This window comes from Artemia sp. Qi Xiang Cuo, chromosome 21, assembly GCF_049724085.1.
Source record: "Artemia sp. Qi Xiang Cuo chromosome 21, ASM4972408v1, whole genome shotgun sequence".
Classification (NCBI taxonomy): Eukaryota; Metazoa; Arthropoda; class Branchiopoda; order Anostraca; family Artemiidae; genus Artemia; species Artemia sp. Qi Xiang Cuo.
In genome coordinates this window covers 13673517-13697550 of record NC_142814.1, presented here as the reverse complement: position 1 = coordinate 13697550, position 24034 = coordinate 13673517, and the positions used below count along the sequence as shown (strand labels likewise).

Genomic DNA, 24034 nt, shown 5'->3' with positions numbered 1-24034 from the left:
TCCAATGTTTTATTATTTTTTTTCCAGAGGCACTTAATATGGAAGGGGTCGTCGTAAAAGCTTCAAAGGGGCTCATTCGATTGGAAATCGAGAGTTCTAGTGCCCTTTTTCATAGTCTAAAATGATTGGAGGGCAACTAGCCCCCCCACGCCCATCATTCCCCCAAACAGACCCAATCAAAATTTTGAGATAGCCATTTTGTTCAGCGTAGATGATTTTCAGATAGAAAATATATTTTTGAGGAGAAAACTCCCCCACAACCCTCAGGGCAAGGGTTTTAAGTCATGCCCTGGGGGCATATAAGGTTTTTATAGAAGGCGTTGTCGTAAAAACTTCAAAATAGGCTCATTCGATTGGAAATTAAAGAACTAGTGCCCTTTTTAATAGTCGAAAGTGATTGGAGTGTAACTGGCCCCCCCCCCCCCCACGGCCATCATTTCCCCAAACACATCCAATCAAAATTTTCAAATAGCCATTTTGTTCAGCGTAGTTGATTTCCAGATAGAAAATATATTTTTGAGGAGGACACTCCCCCACAATCATCAGGGCAACGATTTTAAGTTATGCCCGGGGGGCTTATAAGGTTTTTATAGAAGGCGTTGTCGTAGAAACTTCAAAACAGGCTCATTCGATTAGAAATTAAAGGGCTGGTGCCCTTTCTAATAGTCAAAAGTGATTGGAGAGCAGACAGCCCCCCCCCACGCCCATCATTCCCCCAAACACATCCAATCAAAATTTTGAGATAGCCATTTTGTTCAGCATAAATGATTTCCAGATAGAAAATATATTTTTGAGGAGGATACTCCCCCAAAACCCGCAAGGCAAGGGTTTTAAGTTATGCCCTTGGGGCATATAAGGTTTTTATAGAAGGCGCTGTCGTAGAAACTTCAAAACATGCTCATTCGATTAGAAATTAAAGGGCTAGTGCCCTTTCTAATAGTCGAAAGTGATTCTAATGTAACTAGCCCCCCCCCCACGCCCGTCATTTCCCCAAACACATCCAATCAAAATTTTCAGATAGCCAGTTTGTTCAGCGTAGTTGATTTCCAGATAGAAACTTTATTTTTGAGGAGGACACTCCCCCACAACCCTCACGGCAAGGGTTTTAAGTTATGCCCTGGGGGCATATAAGGTGTATATAGAAGGTGTTGTCTTAGAAACTTCAAAACAGGCTCCATCGAGTGGAAATTAAAGGGCTCGTGCACTTTTTAATAGTCGAAAGTGATTGGAGTGCAACTAGCCCCCCCACGCCCATCATTTTCCCAAACACATCCAATCAAAATTTTTAGGTAGCCATTTTGTTCAGCGTAGTTGATTTCCTGATAGAAAATATGTTTTTGAAAGACATCTCTTTTACTTCGTGATTAATTAAAAAAGACTTTCCGAAAAATAAGTTTTTCAAAGAAATGAAAATCAAGCTGAAAACGAAAACAAATATTTTGCTATTGAAGTATAAATGAAACTTAAAAACGAGTGAAACTTAAATTGAATATGCAAATCAAGTTTGAATCGAATAAAAATAAGTACAAACAAGAGTTTGGGTATCGTCTCACTGCAGAAGCCTAAAACCTACTGCGTCATTGGCGCTTTAAATCGCAAAAAACTATATGAGCCTTGAACAGTCTTGGAAAGTATAAACAAAATCAAATTGAATATTAGATATATAATGATATTAATTGTTGAAAGATCCATCAATTCAAGATTTTTTTTCACTGTAATTTTTATTTTCATTTTCAATGCTTTAAGAACTGGAAAATAATAAATTTGTAATATACGAGTAATTCGTTTTCAGTAAAGCACCAAGGACACAGAAGGGTTTAGGTTTTTACAGTTAAAGGAGGCAGTATCCAAATTTTACTTGTAGTGAAACTATATTTGTCTTGACCAATCTTGAAAAGAAATAATAAATTAAACTGAATATTTGATGCATAATGATATTAATTGCTAAAAGCTCATCAGTTCAAAATTTTACTGTAATTTTAATATTTATTTTCAATATTAAGTAAAAAAGAAAACATTTGTAATATAATTCGTTTTCCGTAAAGCGCCAATGACGCAGTAGGTTTTGGGCTTCTGCAGTGAGACGATACCCAAACTCTTGTTTGTAGTTATTTTTATTCGATTCAAACTTGATTTGCATATTCACTTTAAGTTTCAGTCATTTTAAGATTTACTTATTCATTTCTATTAATATATATTGTATGTTTGTTCACATTGATTGTTTGTTTGAGTTCTGGCCGTTTTAAGTTTCTTTTTTAATTTAATAGCAAACTATTTGTTTTCCTTTTAAGATTGATTTTTAAGTTCATTCTAAGCATTACTCACTTTAAGATCTATTTATTTGTTTACATTATTACTTGTTGTATGTTTTTTGCTATGATTGTTTAATTAATTTCTTTTCGTTTTGGGTTTCATTTATTCTTTAATAGTGATTTCTGGTCGTTTTGAGTTTGAATTTTAACAGGTATTTGTATATGCTGAGCTTAAATTTAAAATTGCCTTTACTTTTATTTGAAAAACTTATTTTTCGGAAAGTTTTTTTAATTAATTTTTTTTCGTCTTTGATTGCAAAAAGTTTCAAGTTTTTATGGCAAGGGGGGGGGGGGTGGTGGGCTTACTGTCCGATGAGTCTTGACTTTAAAAAACGGATCTAGAACTTTCAATTTAAATCGAATGAGGCTTTTTTCAGTCTTTACGATTATCTCTTTGATAAAAAACTTATATATGAACAATAGACAGCTTGCATAACTTTTGGACAGCGATTGACAACTATGAATGGATTGAAAAAATAGCTCCAATAAGGGGGTTTAGACCATTTCACTTGCTGACACAAAGGGAACAAGACTCATTTGAATTGACCTTAATAGGAATTTGTGTGCCAAAGCAATTTTGCATCTATCACAGAGTATGTATTTTAACCTTATAATTGGATAATTATAATAGATTTTCTATGTGTTCTTCCCATACATAATCCCTTCCCATAAGTTATAAACCCCCTTTAATAAGTTATACCCCAAGGCACAAATTACAAAGCCTACCCCTGGGCCCTGTTGGGCTGTGTCAACACCAGAGTTTTTTGTTATCAGAACTTTGAACTATTTTAACAAAATATGTATCTCAAAATTTATATCTGATGCATTTAGGGCGTGGAGGAGGGAGAGGGGCTAGTTGCCCTTCAATCTCTTTTGACTCTTAAAAAGTGAACAAGAACTTTCAATTTTCAATCAAATGAGCCCTCTCTAAAGTTTATACGAGCATCCCTTTCATAAGAAATAATATGAAGGATTCGGAGAATCCTTAAATTAAAACCCTTGTTCTGAGGGCTTTGGGGGAGTTGTAATCCTCAGAGACCTAATTTTCAGAACTTAAAACTACGTTTAATACAATGACTGTCTCAATATTTTGCTTGGATTTATTTGTGGAAAAGGGGGGCTTCAGAGGGGGGTTAGTTGTTCTCCAATCTCTGTCGCCTGTTGCAAAGCGTAATAACTCTTGAAACTTCCGTACGAAAGAGCCTTTTTTGAAATTTCTACGACACCGCCTTCTATAAAAAACCTTATATGTCCCCAGGGCATAACTTAAAACCCTTGCCCTGAGGGTTGTGGCGGATTCTCCTCCTCAAAAACATATTTTCTATCTGGAAATCAACTACACTGAACAAAATGGCTGTCTCAAAATTTTGATTGGATGTGTTTGGGGGAATGATGGCCGTGGTGGGGGGGGGGAGTTGCCCTCCAATCACTTTCGACTATTAAAAAGGACACTAGCCCTTTGAATTTCCAATGAAATGTGCCTGTTTTGAATTTTCTACGACAACGCCTTCTATAAAAACCTTATATGCCCCCAGGGCATAATTTAAAACTCTTGCCCTGAGGGTTGTGGGTGAGTGTCCTCCTCAAAAACATATTTTCTATCTGGAAATCAACTACACTGAGCAAAATGGCTATCTCAAAAGTTTGATTGGATGTGTTTGGAGAAATGATGGGCGGGGGGGGGGCTCGTTGCCCTCCAATCACTTTCGACTATTAAAAAGGGCACTAGCCCTTTAATTTCAAATTGAAAGTGCAGGTATTCAAGTTTCTAGGACAAAGACTCCTACAAAAACCTTATCTACTCTCAGGGTATAACTTGAAACCCTTCGCCTAAGTGTTGTGGAGAATTGTCCTCCTCAAAAACATGTTTTCTGTCGGAAAATCAACTGCGCTGACCAAAATGGCTATCAAAAAATTTTGATTCCATGTGTTTGGGGGAAAGAGGGGCGTGGGGGGGGCAAGTTGCCCTCTAATCACTTTCGACTATTGAAAAGGGCACTATCCCTTTGAATTTCCGATCGAATGAGCCTTTTTTGAAGTTTCTACGACAACGCCTTCTATAAAAAACCTTATATGCCCCCAGGGCATATCTTAAAACCCTTGCCCTGAAGGTTCTGGGGGAGTGTCCTCTGCCTTGACAAGCGCTAGTTCAGTACTGAACTAGATAATCTACTCTTTTCTGTTTTAAACTAGATTAAAAGTTTATTTATCAATATTAATTTCATTTTCGGCGCTTTCTCCAGAAAAACTGTGTATACTGTCGTGTTATGTACCATTTTTCAATTTTTGGAACCTTTTTTATAATGGCCGTGAAAACGAAAAAAAGAGACACAAGTGCCAGTCTACACTTCCATTCTTCCGCCATATTTTTTTAAGAAAGTAGACCGTTTGACGCATTCCAAAAGACGAGAAAACTAGATTGAAAAATTTTTACTGGCTCAGCAAATATGCAAAACGACATCCTCGAACCAGATGCTCATTTTTACCCCTTTTTTTTTTATTTTAATTTTAGACGCTTTGCACTACAGAAGCAGTTTTTACACAGCTTGCTTCCTTAAAATATATTTCAAAAAATTAGTGTAAAGAATAATGCAATTTGTAGTGATTCTTTTCTACAATTTTCAACTTTTCGAGAGAGCATATTATTTACTTGCTTTAAAAAATCCTCAGCATGGTAGGGTTTTTGATTTGTCAGCATATTTTATTCATTCCCTCGCCCCAAAGCAAAGAAGGTAGTGACAACCTTGTCTACATACGTGTCCAAGACATAATTGTTTACAACTTTATTTCTTGACCCCCCCCCTCTCCTTTCTTTACCGAAGCTTGACTCCATCACCGGGGCAAACTCTAGTTAAGATGACTGATCGAAATCAAATGTTGAAGATATTTTGAGACATGAGAACTAGGCTTGAAAAGATTGCATTTAGCTTCATGTGCACTTACAGGGCTTGTGGTTACCTTAAGGCCTTTTTTTAGACCAAAATTAACTCTTGCAGCTTTTATGGGAGAAATAATGTATAATAACACAGAGATTTGGCATTGTCTGAAAAAAGAGAAAAATAGAAAACGAAATGGCTGGCTAGCAAAACAGCATTACTATGACCACAACTAGATTTTAATGACAATTATCATATTAAAGATACTAAAACGATAAAAGGAATCATTCGCGAAGGCAGAATGGCCGCACTATACAAAACATTTTGATTCAGAGCAGTGCTGTCACTTGCGATTTCTTTACTGTTCACTTGAAGTAGACTTTTAACAAGTCTTAGTTCTAGCCCCCCCCCTTTTCATGGCTTGACCTTCGTTTTTGCTGAAGGTTCAGTCAACATTCCGCTTTTAATGTCAACGAAAGAGTTAGCAAATAAATCTGCTGACGTTTTAATAAACTAAGATGATTTTGTTGACGTTTTATTCAACTAAGATGCTTTTGCATGTCAGTTTTGACTACCTCTAAAAAACAAAAAATGCGCTCAGCAATGACATTTGATATTGGCAATAAAAAAAAGTATTGCATCAATTTTGAAACGTTTGGAAATAATACTGCTCCAGTGGCAGATTTTAGTGCAAGGATATGGAACCAATACACCAGTATGGCAGAGTTGTCCAAATTTTCAAGATTCAAACCTTCAGATAAAGTTACATTCGACATGAACTGCAATTCCTGGTTCATCTTTGCCTTATTCCATATGCCAGAGAACCAGCCTGAAGTAATAGCCCATCGCCCTGGCCATTACTCTATGTTCAGTGTTGCCAAATTTTGAAGAAAACATCCCACGCTGATCGCCCAATTTTTCAAATTGATTACATTGTTGCCAAATTTTGTCTCCTTTAACCTAAAGGACTATTAAAAATACTTTAGCACAATTACTTTAGAACAGTGGAGATTCTAAGGGGTGAGATACTATTTTTAGGGATTAAACCATATCTGCTGGACTAGTAGCTCATTTTAAAGCCCTTTTTTCTCTGATTCATATTATGTACGTTTTACTGCGTTTCAAAATCTTGGATTCAGTTTAGTTCACAAATTAAGTTTTTCTAACAAATTCAAAATCCCTGTCTTACAAAAAATCGTGCGATGGCCTTACTTTGGCTTATTATATCCTATACAGTGTTTTTATTAAGTGAAAAACAATAGCCCTCTTATTTATCATAATATTCAATATTTTATTCATTGCTACAGCTCTTATTTAGCAAAGGTGATTTTTTTTATCGCCCTGGTCTTAAAATTCCATCTATAATGTCAAAGAATTAGAAAAAGGTTCCTATTCTTGTCAAAACATGGAGTGCAATCGTCAGACAGATGAGACGTTTCAAATGAGCTGTCACTCGTCACAAATCGAAGCACAATCACAATTGGCTCATAGCAGAGGAGATTCGAAGGGGCCAGACACTACTTTTTGGGACTAAACCGTATCTGCTTGACTAGTATATCATTTCAAAGCCTCTTTTTCTCTGATTCATAATATATACGTCTTACCGCGGTTAAAATTCTTGAGTTCAATTTAGTTCCCAAATAAAGTTTTTTTAAGAAATTCAAAATTTTTGTCTTACAAAAAAGCGTGCGATGGCCTTGCTTTGGCTTATTATGTCCTATACAATGTTTTTAAGAAGTGAAAAACAATAGCCCTGATATATACCATAAAATTCAATATTTTCTTCATTGCTACAACTCTTTGTGACTTTTTTATTTAGGCAGGGCGATTTTCTTATCGCCATAGTCTTAAAATTCCATCTATAAGGTCTAAGAATTAAAAAAGGTTCCCATTCTTCTCAAAACGTGGAGTGCTATCATCAGAATGATGAGAAGTTTCAAATGAGCTGTCACTTGCCATAAATCGGAGCATAATCACAATTGGCTCACAGCAGAGGAGATTCTAAGGGGTCAGACAGTATTTTTGAGGACTAAACCGTATCTGCTTGACTAGTAGCTCATTTTAAAGCCCCTTTTCTCTGATTCATATTATATACGTATTACTGCGTTTCAAAGTCTTGAATTCAGTTTAGTTCACAAATAAAGTTCTTCTAAGAAATTCAAAATCCTTGTCTTACAAAAAAGCGGATCATGGCCTTACTTTGGCTTATTATACCCTATACAATGTTTTTATGAAGTGAAAACCAATAGCCCTTAGATTTATCATGGAATTCAATATTTCCTTCCTTGCTACAACTCTGTGTTACTTTCTTATTTAACTAGGTCGTTTTTTTTATCGCCCTAGTCTTAAAATTACATCTATAAGGTCAAAGAATGAGAAAAAGGTTATTACTCTTGCCAAAACGTGAAATGCTATCATCAGAAAGATTAGACATTTCAAATGAGCTGTAACTTGCCAAAAATCAGAGCACAATCACAATTCGCTCACAGCAGAGGAGATTCTAAGGGGTCAGACACTACTTTTTGGACTAAGCCTTATCTGCTTGACTAGTAGCTCATTTTAAAGCCATTTTTTCTATGATTCATAATATATACGTCTTACCGCGTTTAAAAGGCTTTAATTCAATTTAGTTCCCAAATAAAGTTTTTCTAAGAAATTCAAAATCCTTGTCTTACAAAAAAGAGGCGATGGCCTTGCTTTGGCTTATTATGTTCTATACAGTGTTTTTATGAAGTGAAAAACAATATTCCTTAGATTTATCATGGAATTAAATATTTTCTTCATTGCTACAACTCTTTGTGACTTTTTTATTTAGCCAGGACTTTTTTTTATCGCCCTAGTCTTAAAATTTCATCTATAAGGTCAAAGAATGAGAAACAGGTTCCTATTCATATAAAAACGTAGAGTCCTATCATCAGACAGATGAGGCATTTCAAATGAGCTGTCACTCGCCATAAATCGGAGCATAATCACAATTGGCTCACAGAAGAGGAGATTCTAAGGGGTCAGACAGTATTTTTTGGGACTAAACCATATCTGCTTGGCTAGTAGCTCATTTTAAAGCCCTTTTTCTCTGATTCATATTATATACGTATTACTGCGTTTCAAAGTCTTAGTTTAGTTCACAAATAAAGTTCTTCTAAGAAATTCAAAATCTTGTCTTACAAAAAAGCGGACCATGGCCTTACATTGGCTTATTATACCCTATACAGTGTTTTTACTAAGTGAAAAACAATATCCCTTGTATTTATCATAAAATTCAATATTTTAATCATTGCTACAGCACTTTTTTATTTAACCAGGGCGATTTTTTTATCGCCCTAGTCTTGAAATTCCATCTATAAGGTCATATACTTAGAAAAAGGTTCCTATTCTTGTCAAAACGTGGAGGGCTATCATCAGACAGATGAGACGTTTCAAATGAGCTGTCACTCGCCACAAATCAGAGCACAATCACAATTGGCTCATAGCAGAAGAGATTCTAAGGGGTTAGACACTATTGTTTGGGACTAAACCATATCTGCTTGGCTAGTAGCTCATTTTAAAGCCCGTTTCTCTCTGATTAATAATATATACATCTTATCGCGTTTAAAAGTCTTGAATTCAATTTAGTTCCCAAATAAAGTTTTTCTAAGAAATTCAAAATCCTTGTCTTACAAAAAAGCTTAAGTTTAAAATGGCCTTTACTTTTCTTTGAAAAACTTATTTTTTGGAAGTTTTTAAAATTAATTTCAAAAAAGGGATGTTCTTCTTGGGTATTCTTTTATGTTGAATGAATTTTACAATATTTCAGTTTTCCCTATTGGAGCCTTTGGTGACAACGATAGTAATGATTAGCATTTATTTATTGTTGACAAGGATTTTCCATTATGGTATCTGAAAAACCAGAGTTTTTCAGAATCCAAAATACACGCATTCATTAAGTGATTCAAATAAGAGATGAAGAAAACAATAAATCTTTAACCCAATAAAGGGATGGCTTGATCAGACATGGTTGAACTACCCGAGCCATTAGGCCCCCTATTTCAGACAAACCTTCCAGTCCGCCTTCTTTGTTAAGACTTATCTCTTCAGACAAGATAGCGAAGGGCGATGTTTACATTTGTTACAACTTTCTTCAGTTTGTTGACTCTTACTTCTTATGCAAGTCGTTACCCAACTTATTTTTATGTAATACGATTTACGTTCTGCCGCTGAGAACAAGCCCTGCGAGAGCTCCTAAAACAGCTAGCTTTTTATTTCCACAACCATAATGAAAACATAACCCTTCCCCTCGATCTTCTAGGACCGTTGGTTTGATACAATCACTCCTGGGAAATAAAGAAACAAAAATCAACACGCATCAGTGATCTTCCTTTTAACAAGAATTACAAAATTCAAAATATTTGTACACATATTCACCTAGACCCCGGCGCCGCGCCGATAAGGGAAGGCCGCTGGCGCCGGGTCTAAAAACAGCAGCGGCGGCGCGTCACCTATATTTTTCGCGCCACCGGCACGATCAACGTTGCCTGCAAACATTAATGTTTTCATCAGTCTTTGTCAAATCCCAGCTTGAATTTACAGCAGATTTGAGCCTATTCATGACCTAAAATTTCGCAAGTTGATGGATGGACGCTTGTCTTCTTCGTTATTCACCAAGAGAGGTAGAAATCTGGTAGAAACAAAATGGCTGTGGCATTTCAGAACCCTTGCATAATAGTTGAAGCATCTATTAGCTATGTATTCTTAACATAAATTATTATCAAAATTAGTAGTTTTTTTTCATCGAACATTGCTGCACACAAAACTTCAAATACTGTATTACAAAATTCGTCAATTATCTAGGTAAAAACTTTGAATAGAGGTTTGAACTGGGAAACTTAATTTTTTTCATAATGCTCTTTGCCTATATCTGTTGAGTCCCCTTTGAAACAGTTAAAATGGCCGACTTTAATTGTTTTTTTTTTTTTTTGCTCTTTTGGATTCCTAAAAAGCCTTCCTTGTTTTAAAAACTGGTTTTTATTAACAATAAAAAAAAAAAAACAGTTTTAAGTTTTTTTGGTTCCTTATAGAATATATGTCATGTAGGCTAATGCTGAACTGCTGCTTTTTGAATTGCTTTTGGCTGCTCTTTTGGATATTATTAATTTTTCCTTTTCAGGATTCATTTCCAAATTAGAAAATCCTAAATGCCTAATATAAGCTAAATTATAAACTGCATCTAAAAGGAGTAAATTTATCAAACTGGAAAATACAAAATACAGGTAAAAAACTTCAATTACAATAGAAAAAACACTTTAATAAAAATTATAATTCTCACTTGTAAATAGCTTGTAAATACTTTATATTAGAAGAACTTCCAATTGCATAAAAAAAGCACACCTATCAAGTTAAAGCTAGAATTTGGAATTTTCTCTAAAAACAATGAAAAAAGGTTTTTTTTTCATGTTTTGTCATGATTATTATCCAAAAGTGGGAACAAAATTCACCCCGCTTTCAGATGTGTAAGAAATCCAAAAATACCCAAGACAATGAACAAGTCCCAATGGGACCCTGGGTCTTTCAAAATATTTCTCAAAAATCTTATAGTAGGATCTTATAGCAATTGGGAAACTGCATTCAAAATGGTTTAATCTCATTTAATAAAGACGGTACTTTTGTTAAAATATGAAGAACCATATATATTGCACATTTGCAATTGTATCTGTCTGGTTTTTATGCAAAGTAACACAAGAGACGAAAATTAGCGAACAAGAGAGCAGTGAAGAAATTCGGTTTGCAAAGTAATATTTGGCAGGAATAGTCACTATTGATTAATCACTAGGGGTGGCGCCGTGATTGGGTTTTTTTTTCGGGGATTCGGAGAACCAATTTTTTTTTTTGGGGGGGGGGGGGTGACATATACATTTTCGGGCAATCCCCAAAAATTCGGGAATAGTGCAAGCCCTGCTTAATTTCTAATTTCTTAATTCTAATATTTTAAAATTAGAAATTTCTAATTTCTTAATTTCTAATAACATGATTTAAAATGAGCACAGGTGAGATATTTCTTACTATTATTCATAAGGCTGTTAGTCAGTATAAAATTTTGAAGACAAGATATCTAGAACTTGAAGCAAAACATTTCTGAAACATATTGAAATGATAAGGTTTTTCTCCAGTGTGCGTTCTTTGATGACAAGACAAACCAATACTTGAAGTAAAACATTTCTTGCATATAACATATTCGAAAGGTTTTTCTCCAGTATGAGTTCTTTGATGATCCGAAAGGGTGCTTTTTCGGCAGAATTTTTTGTCACATGTGAAACGGTTGTATCCAGTGTGCGTTTTTTGATGAGAAAAAAGAACATGTTTTTAGTAAAATGTTTTGTCACATATGTCACATTTGAAAGGTCAGTATGAATTTTTTTATGACGAGATAAACTGGAACTTGAAGCATAATATTTCTTACAAATTTCGCATCTATAAGGTTTTTCTCCAGTGTGCCCTCTTTGACGATGCAAAGGGGTTCTTTTTCGACCGAATGTTTTGTCACATATGTCACATTTGAATACTCCAGTATGTGTTCTTCGATGACAAGATAAACGAATACTTGAAGCAAAACATTTCTTACATGTATCACATTCGAAAGGTTTTTCTCCAGTATGAGTTCTTTGATGGTCTGAAAGGGTGGTTTTTCGGCAGGATTTTTTGTCACATATATCACATTTGAAAGGTTTTTCTCCAGTATGCCTTCTTTGATGACTGAAAAGTATGTGTTTTAAGCAAAATCTTTTGTCACATATGCCACATTTGAAAGATTTTTCTCCAGTATGCGTTCTTTGATGATCCGAAAGGGTGCCTTTATCGCAGAATGTTTTGTCACATATATCACATTTGAAAGGTTTTTCTCCATTATGCATTCTTTGATGATCCGAAAGGGTGCCTTTATGGCAGAATGTTTTGTCACATATATCACATTCGAAAAGTTTTTCCCCAGTATTCGTTCTTTGATGATCCAAAAGGGTGCTTTTAGTGCCGAATGTTTTGTCACATATTTCACATTTGAAAGGTTTTTCACCAGTATGTGTTCTTTGATGAATATATAAACCATAACTTGAAATAAAACCTTTTTTACATATATCACATTCAAAAGATTTTTCTCCAGCATGAGTTCTTTGATGATTCAAAAGGGTACTTTGTCACATATATCAAATTCGAAATGTTTTTCATGTTTTTCACCAGTATACGTTCTTTGATGATAAGATAAACTAGATCTTGAGGTAAAACCCATCTTACATATATAACATTCAAAAGGCTTTTCTCCAGTATGAATTGCTTGATGATCTGAAAGATGGCTTTTTCGGCCGAATTTGAATTGGTTGGACATTTGAATGGTTTTTCTCCAGTATGCTTTCTATGATGATTCGAAAGAGTGCTTTTTAGGCAGAATGTTTTGTCACATATATCACATCTGAAAGATTTTTCTCCAGCATGAGCAGAACTTGAAATAAAACCTTTCTTTCATATATCACATTTGAAAGGTTTTTCTCCTGTATGAGTTCTTTGATGTCCCGAGAGGGTTCTTTTTAGGCCGAATGTTTTGTCACATATTCCACATTGGAAAGGTTTTTCTCCAGTATGAGTTATTTGATGATCTGAAAGACTCTTTTTCTGGGTGAACGTTTTATCACATATATCACATCTGAAAGGACTTTTTCCCCTATGTGTTCATAGATGATGCGATAGGGTGCTTTTTCGACCGAATATTTTGTTACATATGTCATATTTGAAAGGTTTTTCTCCAGTATGCGTTCTTTGATGATTCGAAAGGGTGGTTTTTCGGCCTAATAATTTGTCACATATGTCACATTTGAAAGGCTTTTTTCCAGTATGAGTTATTCGATGATAATACAAAACAGAACTTGAAGTAAAAACTTTCTTTCATACATCACATTCGAAATGTCTTTCTCCCGTATGAGTTCTTTGAGGATTTGAGAGGGTTCTATATCGGCCGAATGTATTGTCACATATGTCACCTTTGAAAGGTTTTTTTCCAGTTTGAGTTATTTGATGATCTGACAGGTTGTTTTATGGGGTGAACGTTTTATCAAATATATCACATTCGAAAGGTTTTTATACAGTATGCGATCTTTGATGCCGAAATAGATTGAATTTTTGGCAGAATGTTTTTTCACATACATCACATTCATAAGATTTTTCTCCAGCATGAGTTCTATGATGATTCGATAGGGCGTTCTTATGAAAGAAATTTTTGTCAAATATATTACGCTTGAAAGGTTTTTCCTCAATACGAGTTCTTTGATGATGAGATAAGCCAGTACTTGAAGGAAAAACTATCTTACATATATTGCATTCATAATATTTTTCTCCTGTGTAAAAAACCTCCTGTTTTGCCGTATCACTTTCTACATATACACAAATTTGATTTGTTATCTCATGTTGACAATTAAAATTGATTTCTGTTTTTAGACATATTTTTGTAAGACTTGGGCTGCTAGGTACTCCACATCCTTGTTTGCTACTATCATTATCATAGAACGCTCCAATAGGGTAAACTGAAATAATGTAAAATTCGTTCAACATAAATCACCAAAACTCTTGTTTTGTTTACTTGGTATGCAACTCCGCTTTTAACATTTTTAACCACAAAAATATATTATAAAATTAATTATACTATGGTAACATACTATAATAGCTAATATAACAAAACTAAAAGGAATAGAAAATAATAGGGTTCCAGGTGCTGATAGTGTGGTAATTGAGTTTCTTAAATATGGCAGCTCTGAGTTTAGAAATAAGTTACTAAGAATTATGAATATAATTTTGAAAAGAGGAAGTACCTAGCGATTTTAACTAAACCTTAATTAAACCACTGTATAAGAAAGGTGATAAGAGTGAGTGTGGTAATTATCAAGGCATTAGTCTGGTCTCTGTTGGTAGGAAATTACTTAGCAATATGATACTTTTTATACTGAAAAATGTTGTAGACAAGGTTTTAAGAGAAGAGCAGTGCGGTTTTAGAAAAGGTAGAGGATGTGTCGACCAACTTTTCGCTCTTAGGTTAATAATTGACAAGTGCCTGAGTTCACAAGCCCCTCTGGTCCTCAGATTTATTGATTATCAACAAGCGTTCGATTCTGTTGATAGAAAAGCTTTAGCAAAGATTTTATCCTAGTATTATACATCAGACAAACACATAAAAGTGATTAGTGCTATGTATGCGAATAACACTGCTGCAGTTAAGGTAGGAAATAAGATTATCAGGTGGTTTTGTATTAGATCAGAAGTTAAGCAGGGTTGTGTTCTATCCCCCTTTATATGGATCATTTTTATGGATTTTGTCTTAAGAAGCACAGGAAAGATAATGGGAGACCACAGAATTAAATGGGGAGGAAAAAATCTCCTGGACTTATATTATGCTGATGATTGAAGCATCCTAGATGAAAGTGTGAGCAAAATGAATGAAATTTTACTGGTTGTGCGAGTTCAGGGTGCTAGAATAGGTTTGAAAACAAATATTAAGAAGACTAAGTAACTAAGGCTAGGAATAAGTGAAGATGAAAAGGTGACATTGGGTAACAAAAAGATTGATCAGGTGGACAGCTTCACTTATCTTGGTAGTATGATAGTATTAATAGGTGGGAGCGAAGAAGATATTAAAAGTAGAATAGGCAAGGCTCAGGGTGTTTTTTAACAGTAAAAAAATTCAAAGAATAGAAAGATAAGTTTGCACAACAAGATTGGAATATTGTAGGCTACACTGATGACAGTGGTCAAATAGAGCTCTGAAGCCTGGGCACTCCAGAAAGCAGATGAAGTTTTGCTAGATGTTTTCAGAGAAATTGCCTACAGATTGTACGGGCTAACCAGCTGACTGACAGTATTTCAAACAGTAGGCTCTACGAAAAGTGTAGTTCAATCCCGTTTTCTAGGGCTATGGTGAAAGTAAAGTTGAGATGGCTAGGGCACGTTCTGCGGATGAAGGATGACAGATTACCAAAGATTGTTGTTTTGGGCCAACCATCTAGGAATAAACAGAAAGCATGTTATCTGCAGTTGGGGTGGGAGCATGTCATAAAAAAAGATTTAAAGGAAATGGGAACTTACTGGGAGGGTGTAAAGAGGGAGGCTTTTAATAGATTGGGATGGAGGAGGAGCGTGCGTAGCTCTGTTGGTCTCCGGCGGCTTGGTGCTCTGGTGAGTTGTTAGTAGTAGTAGTATAACTCTTACTATGGTATATAATTTATAAAAGTAAATTTGAAGCATTAATCTTTTGTAGGCATCCCGAGAGGTAAGTATGAATTCTGATGTGACTTCCTCCTTCTTTTTACCACCAAAACTCTTTTTAACATTAAAACACTTTTTACCACTCCCTTTTTTGCCATTAAAAAAAGAAAACAAAAAAACGAATCAAGTCACAGAGATCATAATTTGCCTATATCTTGACAACTATAAATGTACCGTATATAGTTAGGAAATATTATATATAATATATATGCATAAATATGAAAATTTAAAGATATATAAATTTTTAAATAATAAAAAAATTATATAAATAAATGAAAAAAAAATATAACATAAGTAAATGCAATTATCAAAACCTTGAATTAAAGCAGTTTTAATCTGTCTTTCAAATCCAAGGGCTTCATATGCAAAGAAGCCTTTTAGAAAAATCATTAAAAAAAAGAACATATAAGATTAAGTCACTGTTATGACCTTCTTGATTGCCCTCTACTTTCCATTCTAAAACAGGCTTATATCTACAAAAAAAAAACTGTTTTTATTTTAATTTTAAAATCACCCTTGTATTGATGTGACTGATGGAACACCAAATAAATTATTAACTTCTTTAGTGACAGTCTTGCATTAAAATAAAGTTAAACTAAAGCATTTTTGAAGAAAGTGATTAGACTATAGAGTGATATATAGCAATATTATTAAGGCATGTTACTGTAATTGTGCACAGCTAAGACCGAAGACACCTATAGCTAAAGTTTTCGACCAGAAATAAAAGAAAATATCTCATATGTTTTAAATTGTAGAAAAGTTCTAAAAGACAAAAACGCTCAAAAAAAAAATTAGTTGTTTTGTTCAGGGGTTTAATAGGAATACTGAATTTTGTATCATAATAATAAAAAACCATCTATTTACTATTTACTAAATAATTGTTTTGAAATACTAGCAGTGCCCTCAAATACAACAAACACCTATCTTTAACCCCCCCCCCTCCCCATAATGCCAAACAAAGTGCATCATATACCTTTTTATTATTGCGTTCAAAAGTTCACTTGTCCTTACTCTTTAACAAGATAGAAATGACGTCAGAGGTTGGTAGGATTATTACTTGAAACGGTTTGGATTAGTTGTCAGAGAAATTATACCTACCAATTTTGGAAAATGCCGGATTTCTGAAGATAAGTGACGTTATATATCAACAAAAAATTCAATTCTTTAAAAAATTAGAAAAATATGTGGAATTATGTGCAGAGAACAAAAAGAGAAAGTAATCACAAAACGCAAAGCACCTTCCGGGGTTTATAAATAAGATGTTAATACAGTGGAGTACATCTCATTAATATAGTTATTCACCCAGTTGCCTATGAAGTTTCAGTTAACATGTCGCCAGATAAATATTTTTGTTATTTTTATGTATTGCATTCAGGAAAATTAATATTCAGTGGATAAGCAAAATAAAGGAAATGCTCAAACACACATTTTGGACAGACAAATATACAGAAACAGATAAAGACATCTGAATCATACCTTTATTGACCTCCCCATCAATGTTCAACTCTAGTTTAAGATGATCAGCCTTATCTTGACAATCTGCAGAAATGCCCGGATAAACAGCAAAAAAATTGGCTTCATGTCCAGTACATAAATTTGGATGTGCACTTGCAGATATATCTTTATTATTTTTTGAAGATGTATCTTCAGCTTCTACAAAAATTACAATAAAAATATTACAAAAACCCTGAAAACAAAACAAGTTGGTAATTTATAAAACATTTAGAGAGCCAAAGAATTTTTATATGGTACTTAATTGATGGTAAAAGTATATTGATCCTAGAGACTTCATAAATTTATAAAGAAGAAGAAGAGTAAAGGCTTTGAAAAACAGACAATTTTTAAATTAAACAGCAATGCAATGATAATGGCCAATTATTTTAAGTCTTGTCAAAGACTATCTGTCATAGCTGAAACAATAGCTACTTCCCTAGTGAACAGCAAATGATGGCCAAATGAAGTTTACAAAGAAAATATTTATAAGAACTTAAAAAAGGAGTTTGAAAACCGAAAAAAATTTGCACCATATGTAAATGGAAAGAGCAGCATTGGAGTCCCCATTGCTGAAATCCTTGACTGGATGTTTTTAATTAGTTGCATTAAAAACCTGACAAGATCCTATTTTGGCCCTGATAAACCTTTTTGTACAAATAACACCCAATTGATACCTACACAGTTGCAAACTCTTGGCCAGATGTAAAACTATCCTGTCTTGAACACTCCCCCTATCATTCTTGTAGGAAGATGAAAATTCAAATACACGTTTTAAGAAGAACATCTCAATAAAAAAAATTGTTGAAAAATCTTCCTACCAAAACAACTAATTTGTGACAAACTGACTGCTGTAACTTACACCACAATGAAAAGATATTTATTTCAATAGGCTTGCTGTTTTTATTTCTATTCATTTACCAAGGAAGAATTATGATATTAATAAGACTTTTTCCTCTACACTTCCCTACAAATTGAAAATTGACCTTGTTTAAACAACCTTCAACCAGCTATCAACACTAAATTTTAATAATGTAATTGGAAGACTAATAGAGGTAAATCTAAGCTATGAAATTATATCAAATTTTTGTCTTACAGAAAGAGTATGGGTAACTGGCACTAGTGTCAACACAAAATACAATGAACACCCTCTAGCGTTTGGTGAAACTTGGCATTTTTCAAGCTTTGTAATCGTTTTTTGGCAGAAAAAAGAGATCAGACGGCTATTACTGCACTAATTTCACCAAGTTAACAAATTGAATTTATTATTCTTATTATTAAAATGAAAATATTCCAAGTGTTACAACATTAAACTGTAAGAGAGAAGTATAACAATCTATTTAACATTTTAAAACCTCTTTGATTGCACTGTACTTTCCATTCTAGAACAGGCAATATCTATAAAAAAAACCTATTTTTCTTGTAATTTTACAATCACCCTTGTATCAATGTGGCTGATGGAACCCTAAATAAATTATCAACTTTTAACATTTTTATACAGCATTTTAAAACAGCAAAATTTGGCAAATAGTTTGAAAAAGTTAAAAGTGTAGTCTCTAGGAAACTATCTGGTGAAACACATTCCAATGTATGCTGATTCAGAAATTTTAACTATTAGTCAGGTTAAATAGAATAGTAAGATGTAACTATTCAAATTATTTGTTGTATTTTAAGAGGCTGAAAGCACTCTGATGTCAAATTGATATAAAACACATACTATCAAAAGTGCTCTCATCAAAAATCATTCAAACTTTTATGCAAACAGTGAAGAGTTGGAGGCAAGGACTAGAGGTGGTGAGTCACTCACTTTTTTTTATTTGAAAAAGGCTAGTTTTTTCTACTCATTGTTATATGAAAAGTACTTATTGCTTTTAAAATAAAAGAAGCTGATGGTGTACAGGAGGAAGTTTGCACATTCCCTCTCCCAAGTAGAGAATCTTTTCAGTAAAATATAGCATATGGTTTAAGAAGAGTATAACTAGTATCTACAGTACCTTCATACTTTAGAATAAAAAGTAGAGAAGCTTTGGGAATAGATGACTTTTCCAACACAAACACGATAAAGCAGAGATATAAAAGATTTGACCAAAGCTGAGAGACCAACATACTTTCAAACACTTATGCTTCTTTTAACAATTTGGTTTTATACTTGATAAAACTTAAAGTATTACTTATTGACAATGAGGAGCACTTGTCAGTCAATAGTATTTTGGTTGGACTTGGGCCAACATTGTTGTAGTTAGGCATAAGGCACCATACTATGACAATTTTTGTGTATGTTCTGCTTAAAAACTTGTTGTTAATAATTAATTTTACAGCTTATAAATTCAAATTTCTGGTCCAATAAGAACATTATACAACACCTGTTTCTATACAATCACAACGGGTAAAAAAAAAACAGGCTTAAGCTATATTCTTAAAGAACACAAAAAGATAGAGAGCTCTTTCTACCTCTCTTCAACAACTCCCTCTTCAGGTTAAAGTAAAAAAAGCTGTTTAAAACTTTTAGTTCTTAAAAAACATTTAATTAAATAATTGGGCAATAATAATTTAATTTATCAGATTGCAAAAAGGTACAACATTAGCTTGAAAATATTTTTGTGAAAAAAGGTTTTTTAAATTAATAAGTTATGTTTTATGATATGTTTAACCTATTTTTCAAGTAAAAGTAGCAAAAATAGGTGAAGAATTGTTATGACTGACCTATTTTGAAGAAAAAATAGTGCAAAAAAGTGCCAAATTGGCTCAGCTCCCTACATTAAGAATTACCTTGCTTAACAGCAGTGATGCCAAAGAGCTCAGGTGTTTCCATGTTTCACCTGTTGAGTCAAAAACTTAGTCAGTCTCTCTTGACTCTCCCACACAATTGGAAATCTCTAGAATCTAAGAAGTTACAATATCACATCTTAAAAATGAGATGAGGGAGCAGAAAACCTACAAAATAATTAGAAGATATAAGTATAAAAAGCATGGAGATTCTAGCATTCAAGGCCAATTTATTGAGGTTTTAATTCTAATAGCAACCAACTGCAATAACAAAAGTCTTATTGTAAATAGATTGGATTTTGTTTGTCTATCCCAAAAAATACATTGCAAATCTTGACTTTCAAAAAAAAATTCCCACTTTTCAAATGAAAAAGTTAAAAGAGAAATAAAAATTTTGAACTGATTTAATACCAGTAAGTAAAACATACTACCTATAACACTTCATGTTCTGCAACATTTCATTTATTTAGCTGGTCCAGTTAGATCAAAGTATTTTTTTAATTCTATCAACTGTGTTTAAAACCTTTTGGCAAAACATTGTTAATTTTGTAATTGTAAAATTATGATAAAATAAAAACCCAGTAAGTAAAATTGGAAACAAGGTACTCCTTAGGAAATATAGGATATAATTGTTATTTTAGAGTTGACCTGTAGCTAGAAGACCAGTTGAGCTCTCTTTTTGTTAAGCTAAGAAATAAACTTACCTCTACAGTCAGAATTGCATCCTGAATCCAAATTTAACATACATTTCTATCAGAAACGAACTTTACCCCCAGGCCTATATATACCAATTCACGATATATATTTGTACATTAAGGGGGGGGAGGTAAAGTTCAAACTTACCTCTATTGTGAGAATTGTATCCTGAGTCCAAATTTAACATTCATTTGCATCAGAAATGAATTTTACCCCCACCTTCCTTATGTGCTAATATATACCCTGGATTGGTAAATATAGGGGTGGGGCTAAAGTTCATTTTTGACCAAAATGAAAGTTAAATTTGGATTCAGAATGCAACTCTGATTATAGAGGCAAGTTAATTTCTTAGCTACCTGAAAAGTCTATCAATATATACTTTACCCCTTTTTCTTTCTTAAAGGCCAATGTTTTTTACCACCCCAAAGGCTTAGGGTATTAAGGTAAAACTTGAAGGAAATTTTGAGAGATGTCAAACAGAATCAAAACTCAATGTGGATGCTGGTTGTCAAAAGGGGCATTTCAGCAATAGGTCAATCAATGGAATAGTTTAGTGTACTAGTTCAAACTTCCCAGGTATGTTGCAGGGGATGTCGAAGAGTGGTAAGAATGCAACCAGCCACCTTGCCCTTCTAGATGTCTTCCCCTCAATACTGATCAAAATTTTGAAAAGCAACTTTGTTCAAACTAGTCATAGGATCTAATAGCCATACCTCTGGAGATGCTACACCCAAAGACAAGGATTTTAAATTAGCCTATTGTTTTTTTTTTAGTATGCTGTAAATTATTTGATATAGCTTGTGCAAAAAAGCTAAGGGTATTAAGGTAAAATTTAGGGAAACATTGAGGGATAAGTTGAGCTAAATTTGCAGGTGGCACTATAATTTAGCTAGGATGAAAGTGACAACATCATTTGATACCTTTTTTATGTTTTTTCATAACTCAATAATTGCTTCTGTTGCAAATTTCAGCTTGAGCCCTTAAAGGGGCCCCAAAGGTATTTCATTTTTGTAACCTCACAAAGAAGTTATAAACACTAGTCAAGTTGTTGAAAAGTTGTTAAAAATCATATCACTAGTTTATAAATAAGTTATTCAAGAGTAATATATTCCAAAAATACTTATTTATATCAGTTCAAACATCATATATTGGGCACCTCAAACATAAGCCATTTTCCTACTGTTTCAAGTTTTTCAAATGTGGTTGACAAAAATATCATTGAATTTTGCAATTCAAAACTTTGCTTTTGACAATTCATGGTATATTCTAATTTAAGGTATATATATGCATATTAGGGGGGTGGGGGTGGGTAAATTTCATGGTAACTTTGCTGTAGAACATATAATTTAGCTAGGATGAAAGTGAAACCATCATTTGATGCTTTTTTTATGCTCTTTCATAATTCATATAAAATACCTTTGGAACCCCGTTAAGGGCTCAAGATGAAATTTTCAACAGAAACAATTATTGAATTATGAAAGAGCATAAAAAAAGGCATCAAATGATGTTTTCACTTTCATCCTAGCTAAATTATATGGCCCACTGCAAATTTACCTGAGTTGAACTAAATCAAGAGACACTACCCTATGTGCATCCAGTTTATAGGCTAAACTACAATATTTTAAGAATTACATGTTTAGGGGGAAATTGAAAAGTGGTTGGAAGGCAAAGAACTCCCTTCCATAACCTTTTTAGCTGCCCTCCCAAAAGAGATTCAATCAAAATTTTGAAAGTTATTTAGTTTAAAATATTCTAAAGGTTAAACAACTATGCTTCAAGGGATGAAAAAAAAACCTCTACAGCCCCAGGGGCAATAGCCTAGTAGCGGGTTATACAAGTTTCCCATTAGGCTATTTATATAACCTACAATGTTTACTATTGGGAAAAAATGACATGTTTGATCTCCAAAAAGTTTTAGGATATTGATATGAAACTTCCAAGAAAAGTTTAGATGGCATCAAACAAAATAAAACACTTACAGGTTTAATTTAGGGCAATTGCATAAGCTAGAGGCTATATCCAATTTTTCTTCTTCTTTTTCGGTTATAGGATTCGTATAAATCCATTTAACTTTTTTCGTATTGTCTGATTATGTCAGCGGCACCCTGGGAAATCAAGTATAAAAATTAGTCTATTATTGTTAAATAATATAATTTATATATAATAATAATAATTTATTTATGACCCACATATGAACATTATAAATGACACTGCAGAGTAATGGAAAACATAAAAGAAAAAATAACAACATCCTTACGAAATCAAACAACAACAACAAAAATACAAATTAACCGATATCACGATGAAAAAAACAAACACACTGGCCAGTCGCGCGCAAGCATCAATGACACCATAACGGGATATAATATTTCTATTTTTAAGACGGCCAGGTAAATACATCAGATATTTACAATAGGGCCGTTTTTTAGTACTAAGATCTTACAGCTAAGATATTTCATCTTTCTGCAAAGATTATCGTTTTTTCAACTCATCTTTGTCCTAAGATCTTACAGCTCACTGATGTTAGCAAAATACATGAAAGACGCCATCTTTCTGCCATATAGAACAATGATGAGAAAACTTTGATGATCTACTCATCATTGTTCTCAAACCGCTGATCAGAGCAGAATGATGAAAGACGTTTGCATAAAAACGACCAAAGATGTAAGATCTTAGTTCAAAGATTTCACTTTTAAGCGTTTTCTGACAAAAGATGTAAGATCTTAGCATATTGATGAGTGAAAAAACAGGGCTAATATCTAAAGTAACCACTTCTAAGTCTCCGTAAATCTTTTTTCCTCAGTAAGTGGTGGAATCCAGATAGAAAATTTACACCTGGAGAGCAAAAACTATTATAAAGCCGGGCTAGGCCCTTACGATTATAACGCCCTCTATTTGGAGATATCTTACCATATGACACACGAATATTTTTTAATGTATTAGTAACCAACTCGGAGCAAGTTTCGTAAATGGACGGGCAAAAAGATATACCAAGCCCTTTGACTTTATCCAAACAAGGTAATGAAATCGAACCGAGGTTTAATGGAGATGCAGAAACGCTACTATTAAAACACATAAACTCACACTTTCCGATATTAACAGATAGGCCAATATCACTAAGTAGAGAAGACAGCTTACGTAAGTTCTGAGCCAGCCCTCGACGAGAAAAACTAACTAAAAGGACATCGTCGGCGTATGCAATATAACTTACACCAATATCACGAAAAAACACAGTAGGAGATAGATGTTTTAATAAAGTAGCGAGGACACATTTAAATATATAAGGAGATAAAACTCCTCCCTGTCTAACGCCTTTCCTAACAGCTACCGAATCAGAAGTATTTGACAGCCACTTAATACGCACATAAGAATTATCATACCAATATCGTAATGTAGAAATAACTGAATAATTGACTCCAGAACAAGCAAGAGAATGATAAAACTACTTATATTCAAGCAGTTAAACAGAGCTTTGAATAATTCGGCATCATCGATTGAAGAGAGTTGGCTTTGTGTTAGTTGGTCAATATTAGGGGTTAGCTTAAGGCGCCTGAGTATAGCAGATAAAGTTAGCCATTTTTTTTATGGTTGAGAGTTACCACAGGGCAACCGAAAAGAATT

The 24034-nt window shown here is 33.7% G+C and overlaps 2 protein-coding genes across 4 annotated transcripts; both read right to left on the bottom strand.

Annotated features, from left to right (window-relative positions):
- Positions 1-11116: 11116 nt before the first annotated feature.
- LOC148939259 (uncharacterized) lies at positions 11117-12518 on the bottom strand. The gene has a single exon (XM_089106692.1). It carries the CDS (start codon positions 12070-12072, stop codon positions 11242-11244), a length of 831 nt encoding a protein of 276 aa, XP_088962818.1. The 5' UTR covers positions 12073-12518; the 3' UTR covers positions 11117-11241.
- Positions 12519-16690: 4172 nt separating this feature from the next.
- On the bottom strand, positions 16691-22436 carry LOC148939258 (uncharacterized). 3 transcript variants are annotated; one of them, XM_089107055.1, is made up of 3 exons: positions 22393-22436; positions 19721-19885; positions 16691-17113 (listed from the first exon to the last, which is right to left on the bottom strand). In XM_089107055.1, exons 2-3 carry the CDS (start codon positions 19761-19763, stop codon positions 16848-16850), a joined length of 309 nt encoding a protein of 102 aa, XP_088963181.1. In that variant the 5' UTR covers positions 19764-19885; positions 22393-22436; the 3' UTR covers positions 16691-16847. The 3 variants fall into 3 exon arrangements, with proteins under 3 accessions (XP_088963181.1, XP_088963182.1, XP_088963183.1); XM_089107056.1 differs by lacking the exon at positions 22393-22436 and adding an exon at positions 20561-20698; XM_089107057.1 differs by lacking the exon at positions 22393-22436 and adding an exon at positions 20422-20459.
- Between the last annotated feature and the right edge of the window lie 1598 nt (positions 22437-24034).